The sequence below is a fragment of the Mastomys coucha genome, unplaced genomic scaffold, assembly GCF_008632895.1.
Source record: "Mastomys coucha isolate ucsf_1 unplaced genomic scaffold, UCSF_Mcou_1 pScaffold15, whole genome shotgun sequence".
In the NCBI taxonomy this organism is placed as follows: domain Eukaryota; kingdom Metazoa; phylum Chordata; class Mammalia; order Rodentia; family Muridae; genus Mastomys; species Mastomys coucha.
In genome coordinates, this window is record NW_022196897.1 from 64,936,643 (window position 1) to 64,950,964 (window position 14,322).

Below are 14,322 nucleotides of genomic sequence, written 5' to 3' on the forward strand. Positions count from 1 at the left end.
CAAAGTGATTTGTGGTATATCTGGCAAATTGTATAAAGAAATAAGAGGGTTTTTTTTATAATGTTACATTTAAATGTAAATATATTATAAAAACCTAAGAGTTGAAACTGTCACGTGAAAGAACTGGTGTTTTTATCAGAAGTTTCAGAGGCCCCATTATTAAGATGATGTGGAAAGAACCACTTTCTAGTTACGGTTACTCTTTCCTTTAATGTATGTATTTATCTTTTCTTTAACACCTTTTAAAATTTAGCCTTTTATTTTCTCTAAGAACATAAGGAACTTAGAAAGTAGTTAGTTTACTCTTTCCTCAGAGAAGAGTTTGTTCACTTAACGTTTAAAAAATATACCATCTTGAAAATATTTCAAATATAACCCCCAACTAGTCAGCAAGAGGGCTGGTGCAAACTCTAGCTGATCTGCATGCAGCACGCTCCTGGGGAGCAGCTCCAGCAGAAGTGGCGAGCACTCCCTGAGTGCTGAGAGAAGCTGGAGTACCCGGCTGATGCAGTCACTTCCCTACAGTGACCTGGTCATTCTCACTGGGCAGATGCAATCCAGACAGAAACATTCATGAGACCACTTTTAAAATAAAAAATTACTTATTTTATGTATGCGAGTACACTTACATATGTGAGTTAAGAGCAAGAGCAACCAGTGCTCTTAACTGTTGTGCCATCTCTCCAGCCCTCAAGTTTATATTGAAAGTAAAACCTAGTCGGCTTGCTTCACAGTATGACTGAGGGCCTCACGAGACTTTATACTCCTACACTGGACCAAACCTAAGGACTTACACTGAAATAACCAGGCAGGGATTACAAAAGCTGTGGGCTTTGGAGTCAAATTAAGATCAAGGTGTAGTAGCAACTATCAACCAGAAAACTGTTGACTGGAGGAACAGAGCAGCCAAGTTTTCCAAGACACAAATAAAAGTCATTTATTTAGGGGGGAAAACCTCCTACAAATTAGGAATTCCATTCTCAGTATTCCTCTGCCATACTACAGAAAAGGATGCCTAATCTGACAACATACACTTTTCCTTTAGTGTAGCTCCTAAGCAAAATCATAGAATGCAATCCATGCTGCAGTCCAACATGGGACAACACCTTGGTCATGTCAGACAGATATGGGCTTGACACTGTTATGTTTCAAAAATACAAATTCCTAAGCATTTTTAGACTCAAGTTTCTTCAGTCATGAGACAGGCAGTATCTGCTGTATTTTTATTTGTTGTCTTAAGAGTTAATTCACATCAAGCCCTTCTTAGAAGCCTGGCCCTGAAAGTATGCAACTAGCAATAGCTGCTTGCTTTAATCTTTGTTTTCATTATACAAAGTAAAGACAATTTGGACTGGGGATGTAATTTACTCAGCAGAGTAATTCTACCATGGCCAAGCCCAGGTTTGGACCCCCCAGCACCACACACACTAGGCATGACATGCATGCAGTAATCCCAGTGCTCAGAAGGTAGAGGTTGGAGGATCAGAAGCTCACGGTCATTCTCGGCCACTTCAGTACAAGATCAGCCCAGGATGTGTTAGACCCAGTCTCTAAGAGAAAGCTAATCAAGTACTATGTAAAGGAATGTTACTTTTCTGCAGTTAAGACTCCAATACTTACCGTGAGTCCATGCTGTCATCATAAGAGTATCCTCTTCTAGATCGCTCATAGTCTGACCGGCTATAATCAGAGTAATCTCTATCCCGGGGGGACCGTTCTTGTTCTGTATATCTAACACAGAAGAAAACCTAAGTTGTACTTTGAAAACAACTCTGTTACACCTGGAAAGTCCAGTCTCAGTGATGCCAAGTGACTTTCCAACTGTATCACATCTTAATAAACTATTTTAACTAATGGCTCATTGTCTTGGCACTGATCCACATTCTTAATTACAAAAGCACCCAGCATGGGCACAGCAAGACAACTCCTGGAATTAACCAGATTGACTCATCCTGATTCACACTGCCCTTGGTAAAGGAAGAAATCTAGAAATAATACAGGATGGGCAGAAAGAGGCTATTTTACAAATACTTCCTTGTAGCTATACTGAGCAAATGAGAGTAATATCAGTAACTGTTATTCTATTTAACACTACTCTAAACATTATAATCATTAGATATTATTCTGAAAAATGCAGTACTGAAAAAAACAAGAATGAATGCCATTAATCTATTGTTTGACGCTTAAAGCTCAATAAAATCAGGGAACATTAGGGAAGTTAAATATATAACCTACATAGCATTATAATTTGTGTTTCATATACATATCTACAATTATCTTGCACTTGTGTGAGGGGGACTGGCATAGAGTAGGTGACTGGTAAGGGTCGTGGTGGTCACAAGCCATGGTCCTAAAGCAAAGGTCCTGGGAGATATCTGGCAGGGAGGACGAAAGTCCACAAGGCATAGGGTGCCTCCCCTTAGGATTATTTTAGAGACCCTCAAGGAATAAATGATACGGCTGTAGTACTGGTACTAAAAATTTTTAGATTTTTTTATTTCAATATAATTATGCTATAATATGAATAAAAATTTAATATAAAAGGCTGTGTGAATATATAAGCAAGCTATAACAGGAAAAGCAGTACTTCAATGTCCACCCTAAAATTAAGAATCAAAGAGTCTGGGTGATGGCACAGGACATTAATCAGGAGGCAGAGGCAGGCCTCTAGAGAGCAAGCTCCAGGACAACCAGAGTTACACAGAGGAACTCTGCCTTAAAAAACCAAAACAATAAAAACAAACAAAACCCAACAACAACAAAAGCCAAAAACCAAACCAAAACAAGCATACAAACAACTTGATGGACATCTGAATTGAGAGAGGACAGATACCTGTCTTCTGGGGAGGAGCTCCGGCGGTAGGAACTGTGGCTCTCCCTTCTGTCATGGCCAGAGGACTGCTTCCAGAGTGGGTAAAAAAGGGAAAGGAGGAATGTTTGGTTATGTTAAAATATATACAAAATGACATGTATCTAAGCCAAATAACAGTACTTTACAAATTACTTATACTTTTTCTTTGTGACCGAGACAGTTAGAGGCTCACTGAATTACATCAGGCCCTGTCTCAAAAGATTGATTATATGCATATACATATATATATACATATTAGATTTCACCAAGAAATACAATAGGTGGCTGAGGAGGTGAATAAAGGCATAGAAATATTAATCGTGCATGCCTGGCAGCCTGAGTTCAATTCTTAGGACCCGTATAAAAACTGGAAGCAATAGGTCTACACTCCTATGCTCTGTGGCAGGCGGAGACGTAAGTGGCCAGAAGTGCCCACTGGCAGCACAGTGGCAGAATCAACAAGAGACCCTGCCTCAAAACAGGAGGCATCTCCCTCAAACACAACCAACAAATCTTAAAACATAAATAAACACAATGAAGCAGAATGGTTTAGTATGTATGATACAGGCTTTTATAAAACTTTATACCAAAATCCTAACCCCAGCACTGAAGTTATAACGCACTGCAGAGTTTCTGTTCAGCTTGCCCGAGGGCTCTACACCCCAGAAACTTCCCACACCCCAAAACATTCTAAGTCAAATATTCCCAAGATCTACCAAATTGAACAGTTAATATAAACTATGGTTATTTACTGATTATTTATCATGAGCTACAATTTTCCCTGTGTAGTCATTCAGAGGGACACAAAATATAAGAATGAACAGAGGAACTGAAGATCTTCACACTAGGAATTAGTTGTTTACTGTAGAGATTTTATACAGATTTGTGTATTAACCACATTAGCCCATGTATGTGAGAGAAAAGAGTCAGACACAGGGGAGACAGGTGACATTACAATTATCCTATCCACATTTTCTTTTCTAAGAGAGGCAACTATTTTGACTACATTAGGAAGACAGCCTCAATTCTGTGCTAATGGTTTTTAACACATCTCCGCAACAGCTGCTGTGAACAAGAGGGAGAAGCCAAAAACACAGCAGTCGTGAATCAGAAGGATTATGTAAATACAATCAAGTAACAAATGACTGGCACACTGCAGTAATGCAGTAAAGCAGGAGGTCTTCAGTAGGACACAATCACTGTGGCCCACAGCTCTCAATGGTGATGGCTTGCATGCAGCTTGAGTGGAGACAAGTCACTAAATTAAAAAATAGTTGTAGGTATAACCCAAGTATTAACAATATGAATTTCCCTTGTCACAGTTTCAGATTAAATCAACACTAGTTACTTAAGAAAGTAATAAATTCTCCAAATTTGTTAGTAAAATAAAATCAGGTGACGCTGTTTAGTCACTCAGTGTAATGACTTCTGAGAGCAGAGTGGAAAAGTGCGTGGAGCAGGGCCTGAGCAGGGCCTGAGTGCAGTGGCTCTGAGCACCTCTAGTAGGTCCAGAAGTCCCTGGGGAGGGTAGAGAGAATGGCTCCTGCCACTCCAGTGAATTTCTGGAAGCAGACTGAATACAACAGGCCACTGAGTCTGAAGGACATGCCAACTACAGCCACCTATTTCTTGCTAGGTGTGGTGTCACCAAGACCCTTAAGGACCACAAGGGAGACCACTGAGAAGAGTACAGGAAGACTATGGTAATGGTTACACAGTTCTCTCCCTTTAGAGGTATCTGTCTAAAGGTGAATGCTTGCAAAAGGCTCAAAGACAATTCTCACAAGTCTCTTTTCTCCTGCTGATGCCAGCTTTTACCATTCTGTCAACTACCTAACTGAGCCTCAAAAATTAACTGTAGACTAATGAACACAAATTCAAAAGCAGCGGATTTCAGACCAACGTAGGAAAGACTCTACTGACAGGGTTAGTGAGCCCCTGCCAATGGAAACAAGTAACAAGAGGCTGACTGTCTACTGAGCACACAGGCCAGAGGTTCTCACACTCTGGAGAATGGAAAAAGACAGAGAAACAGCTTTGACAGCACATGCTATGTATGTATAGGCCAAGGGGCTCAGTCTAATTTTCTCTTCAAAGAAGTTTAGGGGTACGGAGCTAGTGGAATAGTTGAAGGGATATATGTATATATCTGTAATTAAATAAAAATATATCTTTCCTTTTACTGACTCCATGGCCCAGTAAACAATACACGGCTTATCAACCTCACAAGAGAAAGAAGTTCAAAGTTGGCTGCTTTCCAAGACCACTCAGGCAGACTTCTGAAAGCCCATGGATTTACGGTGCTTGTTTCTGCTCTGACATTCTACAACTCTCCTTGACATCTGCTGCACTCACACTGGATTCTATGCTCTTCCCGTTCCCACTTTCGGATGCATTCTCCTCTCTGGACATCTACACAGTCAACTCTCTTGCTTCTAAGAAGTCCTCTCCTCAAATGAATGACTACCTTCCGTCACAATAGGCCCTGTACTTACCCCCCATTACAAGCTGCAACACACCAGTCCCCCTTACTCTATTTCTTTTCTCCACAGCTCAAAACTTACAGGTAACATTCTAATATACTACATAGCTTATTTATTATCAAGTTTATGATTTACTTTCTGTTTCCTCATACCAGAAAATAAATACAATGATAAAGAAATTTTGTTCACCACTTTGTTAAAAAGTACTTAGAAGTCACTGAAACTCTTCACTCTTCATTTGTTGAATAAACAAACATCTAACGTAAAGTACACCAGGAAAGCCTGCTTCCACATATGAAGTGACTGGACGAGCACGAAAGAGTCTAGACTAATTGAAAGAACTATGATGCCTTGCAAATCACTCTAGAAAGCACACTCCATGAGAACGATGTCATCATTGCTAACACAATGTGTTAACTCCATTTTTCACATGTCCACATTAAATGATTCATGTAGAATCTCATGTATGTAATTACGTATGTCTCATTATGCAATTATATATACACATATATGTTATACTGTGTGTGCGTATATATATATATACACACACATATATACATATATATACATAAATATACATATATATGTGTGTGTATATATACATACACACACACACACACACACAAACATATATATATATATATATATATATATATATATATATATATATATATATATATATATACACAACGTGCCAGCTAGTCTTACATCAACTTGATACACAAACTAGAGTTACATGAAAGGAGGGAATCTCCACTGAGAATAAGCCTCTATCATACCATCTGGCTATAGGGCACTTTCTTAATTAGCGATTGATGGGGGAGGGCCCAGCCCACTGTGGGTGGTGCCATCCCAGGGCTGGTGGCCCTGGGTTCTATAAGAAAGCAGGCCGAGCAAGCCAGTAAGCAGCACCCCTGCATGGCCTCTGCAACAGCTTCTGCCTCCAGGTTCCTGCCCTGTGTGAGTTCTTGTCCTGACTTGCTTTGATGATGAATAGTGCTGTGGATATGTAAGCTGAATAAACTCTTTCTTTCTTTGAAAAGTTGCTTTTCAGTCATGGTGCTTTGTGACAGCATACATGCACACACGCATGCACCCACAAGTACACATGTACACACATACACACTAAAGAGGGGATATCCAGCATGCTTTCTCAACTGTCCCTTTACTCAATATTATTCCTTCCTGGTCCACTTTGCTTGAAATTGTGTTGTGGTGTCAGAGTATGCATGACCCCCTTCTACTGTTTGACTGGACTGTTTTGATTCTATGAAAGCATTTTTGGTCAAGGCACAGGCATCAACTATGAGCTTACAACTTCAAGTTTTCAACACTTACTTTCATGTGTGCCACACTACTTTTCATTTTCTACTGTCAGCTGACTCAATAAACCAGATTCTTCAGGTTCATTCAAGTAACACCCACTCAATGGTCTGAGTTCCTTGACCGTTCTTTCTGTCTCCACACGTCACCTAAAACACAGCAACACAAGCGTGTTAACAATAATTTACAATACGTGCAATAATGGCACATTCCTTCTAAATAGCAGGCACCTAACCACTTCATTTTTCTTAATTAGTAAATGTAGATAAAACTGAATATTTAAAATGAAATTTTTAAATAATTGCACAAAAAGAAGTGTACTTAATGTGTATTAGCAAGACTACAAAAGCAAGAGGATAAATAGCAGGCTTATTCTGACAGGGACCAGAATTAATTTATAAACAGCTCTTATAATACTAGATTGAAATGCTTCAGCAAGGGAAACTTACACGTACATCATCAAGTATTGTATATAAAAAGAAACCAAGAAAACAATACCCAATTTTGACATATCAATTATATAAATGAAAGAGCCAATGTTTGGACAGACACAATCTTTTGAAATATACTCCACATGGAAAGACAATACGATAAACTGAGATGTCTGAGCCTGCTTTCCTAAAGGCCTAAGGCTTCAGAGATATATGCACATCTAAAGCATTAGGTTCCGAATAAACCTAAACCTGCACTACATGTCTTCTGTATGCACATGTGCATGTATTCATATGTGCCTGTGGAGATCACCAGACAACTTCTGGAGTCTTGCCTCAGCCACTGTCCATCCTTTTAGTCTCTCATTGTCTTGCCTGTATTTGTCTCCTCCATGCTGGAATTACAAGCAGGAGCCACCACACCCAGGAAATCAAACCCAGGTCCTTACGCTTGCAAGGCAAGTGCTTGACTAACTAAGCTCTCTCTCTAGCCACAAATAGCCTTCTAATAGCCTTCTGCTGAATATAGTTTAATTCCTATGAAGTGCAGAATTTGTAGTTACATTCACATAGAACTGCCAATCAAAAATTTTATAATTACAGTTTATGGTCTGAGGAAATCAAACTACAACAATAAAATGAAATATAGGAAAATGAGAGAATAATAAGATAGTACAAAGAAGGTAGATAGTACTAAAATGACTGACTCTGAATACAACTGGAAAGCTAGCCTATGCTGTGCCACAGGAAGGAAATGGCATTTCATGGTCCTACCTATCTCCCAGCTCTTCCAATCTTTATGCCTCCTCTTCCCGTGATGTCCGAGCCTTAGAGGGGATCGTATAAATGTTTTAGGGCTCAGCACCTTTAGAAGCTCTGCTTTTGCCCCCTATTCACTGTACGTGTCTTTCTCATTAAAACCAAGAGTACTGTCCTATCTACTTTTTTATGTCAACTTAACACAAGCTAGTGCCATCTGAGAGGAGGGAAACTAAATTGAGAACATGTCTCCATAAGATCAGGTTGTAGGCAAGCATGTAGGGCATTTCCCTAATTAGTGACTGACTGGGGAGGGCCCAACTCATTATAGATGGGGCCATCCCTGGGCTGATGGTCCTTGGTTCTATAAAAAAGCAGGCTGAGCATGCCATGAGAAGCCAGTAAGTAGCCTTCCTCCATGGCTCCAGGTTCCTGCCCTGTTTGAGCTCCTCTCTTGGCTTCCATTAATGGACTGTGATTCATGATATGTTAGCCAAATACACTCCTGGAAGTTGGTTTTGGTCATGACGTTTTGTCCCAGCAACAGTTTCCCTAAGACAGTAGGATTTGTCTATAGGTATAAGCATATTCAGAGGGTAGTCTGACACTATTGGCTTAACTAAACAGTAAGTTCCCCACAAAGGCCTATGACTTCTCCAGCCAAGTATCTGACTGGGTTTACACTTTCACTCATGAGTCTCCTCGTATGGAGCAGGCCTCCAGACGAATCCAAGTTCTGCTGGTTGCTCACACACCAGGCGGGTTCCTACTGCACACCAGTCCCCTCCCTGCTGGGCAGGTTGGTACTAAAGTCTGTAAGGTTCACATAGGAGCCTTTCCTCCCCCAGCAAGGAGGAGGACAAGGCAGTCTACTTTCAGAAAGCTAGTCAGCAGGGAGCAAGTGTTCAGCTAACTCACTTCCAACTTGGTTTATCAATATCTTGCAATCAAGGTATGTGGTGTCTTTAGCAACGTGGTCTTAGTATGTTGAAATTTAACAGAGAACTACGCTAAACTACATTGTTGAAAAAGATTCTTTAATTACAGTTAGTTTTTGTTTTTTTTTAAAAAGCACACCTAAAATTTAAAGCTAGATTTACCTGATGCCCAAATCATCTAATAGCCCCTCAATGAAAATGTCAGTATTAGGAAACAAATGCCACACTGGAAAATACAAGCTGGAAAATTTAGAAAATATTCTTATCCCAAAACTGGCCTACTCCCTTGCAGTGCCAGATCAAGACTATGATGTTACTAAGAATACTTCTTTCTAATCTGCAATAAGGATTTACTTGATCAGCATACCCAGAACGCACCCACTCGGCAGAGATGGTATAAGCAAGTGAATCACTTGCCTCCGCTGTGCTACAGCACTTTCCTGTCACTCTACTGACTTCTTAAGCCTAGCTTCTCTCCTTGCCTAGCCACACTCATCGCAATTCTCTATGTACTTCCCTTCAAAATGCTTATTAATTTAAACTTTGAGTTTTCCTTCTGTTTAGTGTTATCCTTTCTGTTTGTAACTTTCAACACAGAGCAAATAATTTCAGACACTCCCATACAGTCTTTTACATCTCCATGTCTCAAAACTGTAAAGAGCAAAGCTGGTAACACTGTAGAGGCTGCTGCAGTTCAGAAAAGCACAAGCTGCTCTCATTGTCCAGATGTATACGGAACATGCCTCAAGGAAGGCTCTGAGAGCTCAGCATGTGGAAGCTTTACACTTACACTAACTGGAAATTCCTGCAATGAGAGCAGTTTATATAAAATTTAAAGCTGGTGCTGTTCCTCCCAAAACCACTATATGAACTGTGTGATGAATTATTAAACTTCTTGTCCGGTCACAAATAAGCAACTCAGCAAAAGCACACCTGCCTCTGAGTAAAGAGGGTATTTTATAATAGAAGCTGCAGCACTCCAGAGAATAGGACTTTACAATGATGGTTATTTTCCTGTTCCAGCAAACACCAAAAACCAAATACATAGTAGCATTTGTACCACATATTTCAAACTGTGAGCCAAAACCTATGAAATTATATATCTGTTGATTACACGAAACCTTCAGAACAAGAAGAAACACTCCCACGGCCTGACTGCATTGTCCTCTTGACACAACACTTCTAGCACCTTTCGTCCCCTGGGTGTGTTTAATCCATGTGAGAGTACTCACTGAAATATGTGACACAAAACTTGCTAACAGTCTGTGCCAGCAGGCTTAACAGGCTTTAAAAACAATCCAAGTTGTCTGATGGGGAAATGGTAATATTAAACAATATTATTCAAATATTTAATAAACTATATTCAAAATTTAAGAAGAATCTTAAGTTAATTCTAAATGTCATAGGGGAAGTAAGTATGACAGAGACTCAGGGACATGCCTTTCCCTTCCCAAGTAGGAAATGAGAGGAAGACCGGTCATAGTAACATACACATGCACACGCACATGTGCATGCACAAACATTTGTAAGAGACTTATCCCATGATATGCCAGGAAAGGAAATGATTTCATCTCACACTCACAATTTTAGGAGACGATCATACACTTATGATGCTTTCTGGAAGAGTCACCAGGTACAGCTACAGGTTGACAATTGTCTGTAGTTGTAAATCTCAAACTCTCTGAAAACACACGTTTTTGTTACATTTATGTAACATACATTTAACACCAAAACCTGGCATGTACCATCTTGAGTCCGTGTGCTTTTTGAAATATGAATGTGTTTGACTGCATGAAACTCAAGAAGAAGGAAGACCAAAGTGTGGATACTTTGGTCCTTCTTAGAAGGGAGAACAAAATACCTATGGAAGGAGTTACAGAGACAAAGTGTGGAGCAGAGATTGAAGGAATGACCATCTAGAGACTGCCCCACCTGGGGATACATCCCATATACAGTCACCAAACCCAGACATTATTATGGATGCCAACAAGTACTTGCTGACAGAAGCCTGTTATAGCTATTTCCTGAGAGGCTCTATCAGTGCCTGACAAATATAGAGGTGGAAGCTTGCAGCCAACCATTGGACTGAGCACAGGGTCCCCAATGGAGCTAGAGAAAGGACCCAAGGAGCTAAAGGGGTTTGCAGCCCTATAGGACGAACAACAATATGAACTATCCAGTACACTCAGAGTTCCCAGGGACTAAACTACCAACCAAAGAGTACACACATAGTGGAACTCATGGCTCCAGCTGCATATGTAGCAGAGAATGGCCTTGTCAGTCATCAATCAGAGGAGAGGCCTTTGGTCCGGTGAAGGCTATATGCCCCAGAGTAGGGGAATGCCAGGGCCAGGAAGCGGGAGAGGGTAGGTTGGTGAGTAGGGGTAGTGGGGAGGGAATAGGGGGTTTTTCGGAAGGGAAACCAGGAAAGGGTGGAACATTTGAAACGTAAATAAAGAAAATATCTAATTAAAAAAAAAGAAAGAAAGAAAAAATGTTGACCTGGATCTCAAAGAGAAAATGCTTAGTAAATATTCCATTCTTTTCTTAAAATATGAAAAATCATAAATGTCAAAACAGGTCTGATGTAAGCATATACAGTAAGACATGCAAGCCTATGTTTGCTTTCAAGTCACTAACGAATCAGATGCTCTGTGTCCCCATTTGAATTCAATCCCCATGTTTCCATATAAGGGGGATGCTGTGCAGATAATTCAGGATATTGCCTGTTTCAAAGAGAAACATTTGTTATAAACATTTGATCAGTCTTCTGGTCTCAGATTTTCTGTACAAAGAAAAGCTTCAAGGTTAGAATTCAAAGATACCTTAAGACAGTAACATGAAGATGATTACAGAAAAAAATCCTAAAAATAATTTTAATGACCCCTATACATTATCAACTAGGAGGAAGTTATTATCTACCTTCATTTCTTATATCATGAATCTAATCCACTATTAAAGAGTACATGATATAATAACTTCACTTTAAAAAACAACTGTTGCTCTCTGAATGTTTTCCCTTTTACCAAAACATACTATCTGTAAAAACTGGATTCTGATCATTTTTATTTCAAAATACTAGCCATCCAGTTCTAGATTTACAGTACTAGTTTCCAGTTTAGTTTGAAATAATTTTAAAAATCTCTATGTTGAACTTATTTACAGTCTATTTAAAAATAAATTATGACACTTATGGACAAATTCCTTCCTTCAATCCTGTCCTCTGGTCCTGCTTGCTCCCTCCCTACACTGTGAAGATGGTTTTGATAGGTCTAAACTTGATGTTCCTTATTCTTAACTTCACTACACTCCTCTTCCCCATTGTACTTGGCTTTCCATCCCTACTTTCTCAGTATTGATCAGGGTTATAAAGTCATCTGTTGCAAAATCCAGAAAGAACTCCCTGCTTTGAGCAGACACTGCTCACACGTGGTCCTGCTGGGCCATCCCTCTGTCCTTCCGCGTTCTCAGTCCTCAGTTTATACATCACCCTCAGAAACCTTCTGCCTCCTGCCCCTGCCTTTATGTTATACTTAACTTTTGCTCATGGATTCTTCATTCTGTTCATTACTATCACATAACACTGAAGCTTTTGACACATGCATGTCACAAGAACAAATGAGTATGGTTGGTTTTCACCTTGCTATATTCTCTGAAGAACATCCATCCTTACAGTGTCAGCCATCATTCCAATCTAACCCATGCTTTTCTATGGAGCTCCAGTCAGAGGAGACCCCTATATGGGCTCTGATGGCCTTCCAAAAGAAGGCAGTGCAAACTGACCTCATTTCCTTCTCTCCATCTCAAGCCAGCTTTTCCTCTAGCTTGTATTCTGTAGATGTTCCCAAGTGGCAATTTATTTTTTCTTTACTCCCAGTCAGTCATCAAGTCCTCATTTTATTCTTTTCTTAGTAGAAGAAACAAATTTGTTCTTTTACCCATTCTCTGCCTCTGTGTACAAGAGGCTGGTGGGAGATTCCACTTAGAGAAGATCCCTAATAAAACCACTTCAGCTTCATTCCAGAGGCAGAGTGGGTTTGACAAGATTTCTCAGACTGTTAGCACTATCTGTAACAATTTCTCTAATTTAAGTTCCCTTTGCACACTAAACTTGGCATTCCACTTTGGAGGGCAAAGGATCCTTTTAAGTATCTGGAAAGCTGCCTGTGGGGAAATCGGGCTTTGAAATTAAACACACATTCCATTAGGACATGTTTAGGATTATCCCCTACTTTCCAAATGTCCTTAAACATTTTAAAAACAGAAACCTCTGTCTCTAGGTCTGTTTCCACAATGTTTCACTTTACTTCTCAATAGCAGTCTTTCTGCTACTGAGAAGATGAGGAGCATCCTCCTTGTTACCATCACCTCAATCATGGAACTTAGACTCATTCTCCTAAGCCTATCTCTTAGCTTACCTTCCCATATATCCTTGGCTCATGGCTTCGGTGCCTGGGAATGGGGCTTAACTTATTTCAGTAGCCCGGTGCCTCATTCACTGAGCAAATGGTGTCATTATAGTTTCTCTTGATCTACTACTGATTTAAACTCAGGTTTCTACCCATTTTCATGATAACAAAGACCAAAGAAAACATTAATTTAAAAAGACCAACATCCTCACCATAATACATGCCTTTCAATAAAACACTATAGTGCTTCTAATCCTGTACCAAATCTTTTCTTCATTTGTTCAAGCTTGTATTTGTGCAGAAGAGTCTCTTTGAGACTGTAACAACTGAAAAGATACACAATATAGGACAGGACCTCCAAATGATGACTATACCAGAGTCTTTCTGATAAAAACAGTAGCTACAGATCGGGAGGTAACCTTTACATTACACAACACACAAGACATCAAAAAGGGAATGTTCTCAACTTTAAGGTGGAGAAACGTCTAGATGTTGTAGCTATGGTACAAGCACACTATTGCTGGGTGTATAAAAAACGGGGTACCAATGCTGAGCCCTGAAGGACAAGTAGGAATTCTATCTGAAAGAAGAAAAGGTCACTCTGGACAGGGACCCACATACATACAGGCTCAAAGACATTTAAAACTAATAAATAAATAGTAAGTTCAAGTCATTTGGGTAAAGGAAGCATATAGAAAATGAACATAAATGACATGGATCCTAAGAGACCCATAGAAGCTAAATAATGAAAGGCCTTTTATGGCTATAGCAGATCTCTGAAATTCTCAGGCACTGACACAGACACAGACACACACACACACAGACACACACACACAGACATACACACTCAAAGATAGAACCAGATACATAAACAACTTCAAAATCTAAAATTAAGTTGTTTTTTAAGAAAAACAAAATCTACTTTATGTATATGTGTACACACTGTAGCTGTACAGATAGTTGTGAGCCTTCATCTGGTTGTTGGGAATTATTTTTAGGACCTTCACTTGCTCCAGTCAGCCCTCCTAGCTCAGTCCCTGCTCTCTCCAACCCAAAGATTTATTTATTATTATAAATAAGTACACTGTAGCTGTCTTCAGATGCACCAGAAGAGGGCATCAGATCTCA

At 39.7% G+C, this 14,322-nt stretch overlaps 1 protein-coding gene across 1 annotated transcript in view; it reads right to left on the reverse strand.

The window, feature by feature from the left end:
• The window catches only part of Cwc22 (CWC22 spliceosome associated protein homolog), a gene marked incomplete at its 3' end in the record, with an annotated part of 48,951 nt that overhangs the window by 31,694 nt on the left and 2,935 nt on the right, over positions 1-14,322 (reverse strand). Inside the window, exons 2-4 of the mRNA XM_031370770.1 lie at positions 6,673-6,806; positions 2,834-2,901; positions 1,621-1,731 (exon numbers count right to left, since the gene is read on the reverse strand). Of these exons, the coding sequence (XP_031226630.1) occupies positions 1,621-1,731; positions 2,834-2,901; positions 6,673-6,699 (206 nt within the window). The remainder of the gene's footprint in view (positions 1-1,620; positions 1,732-2,833; positions 2,902-6,672; positions 6,807-14,322) is intronic.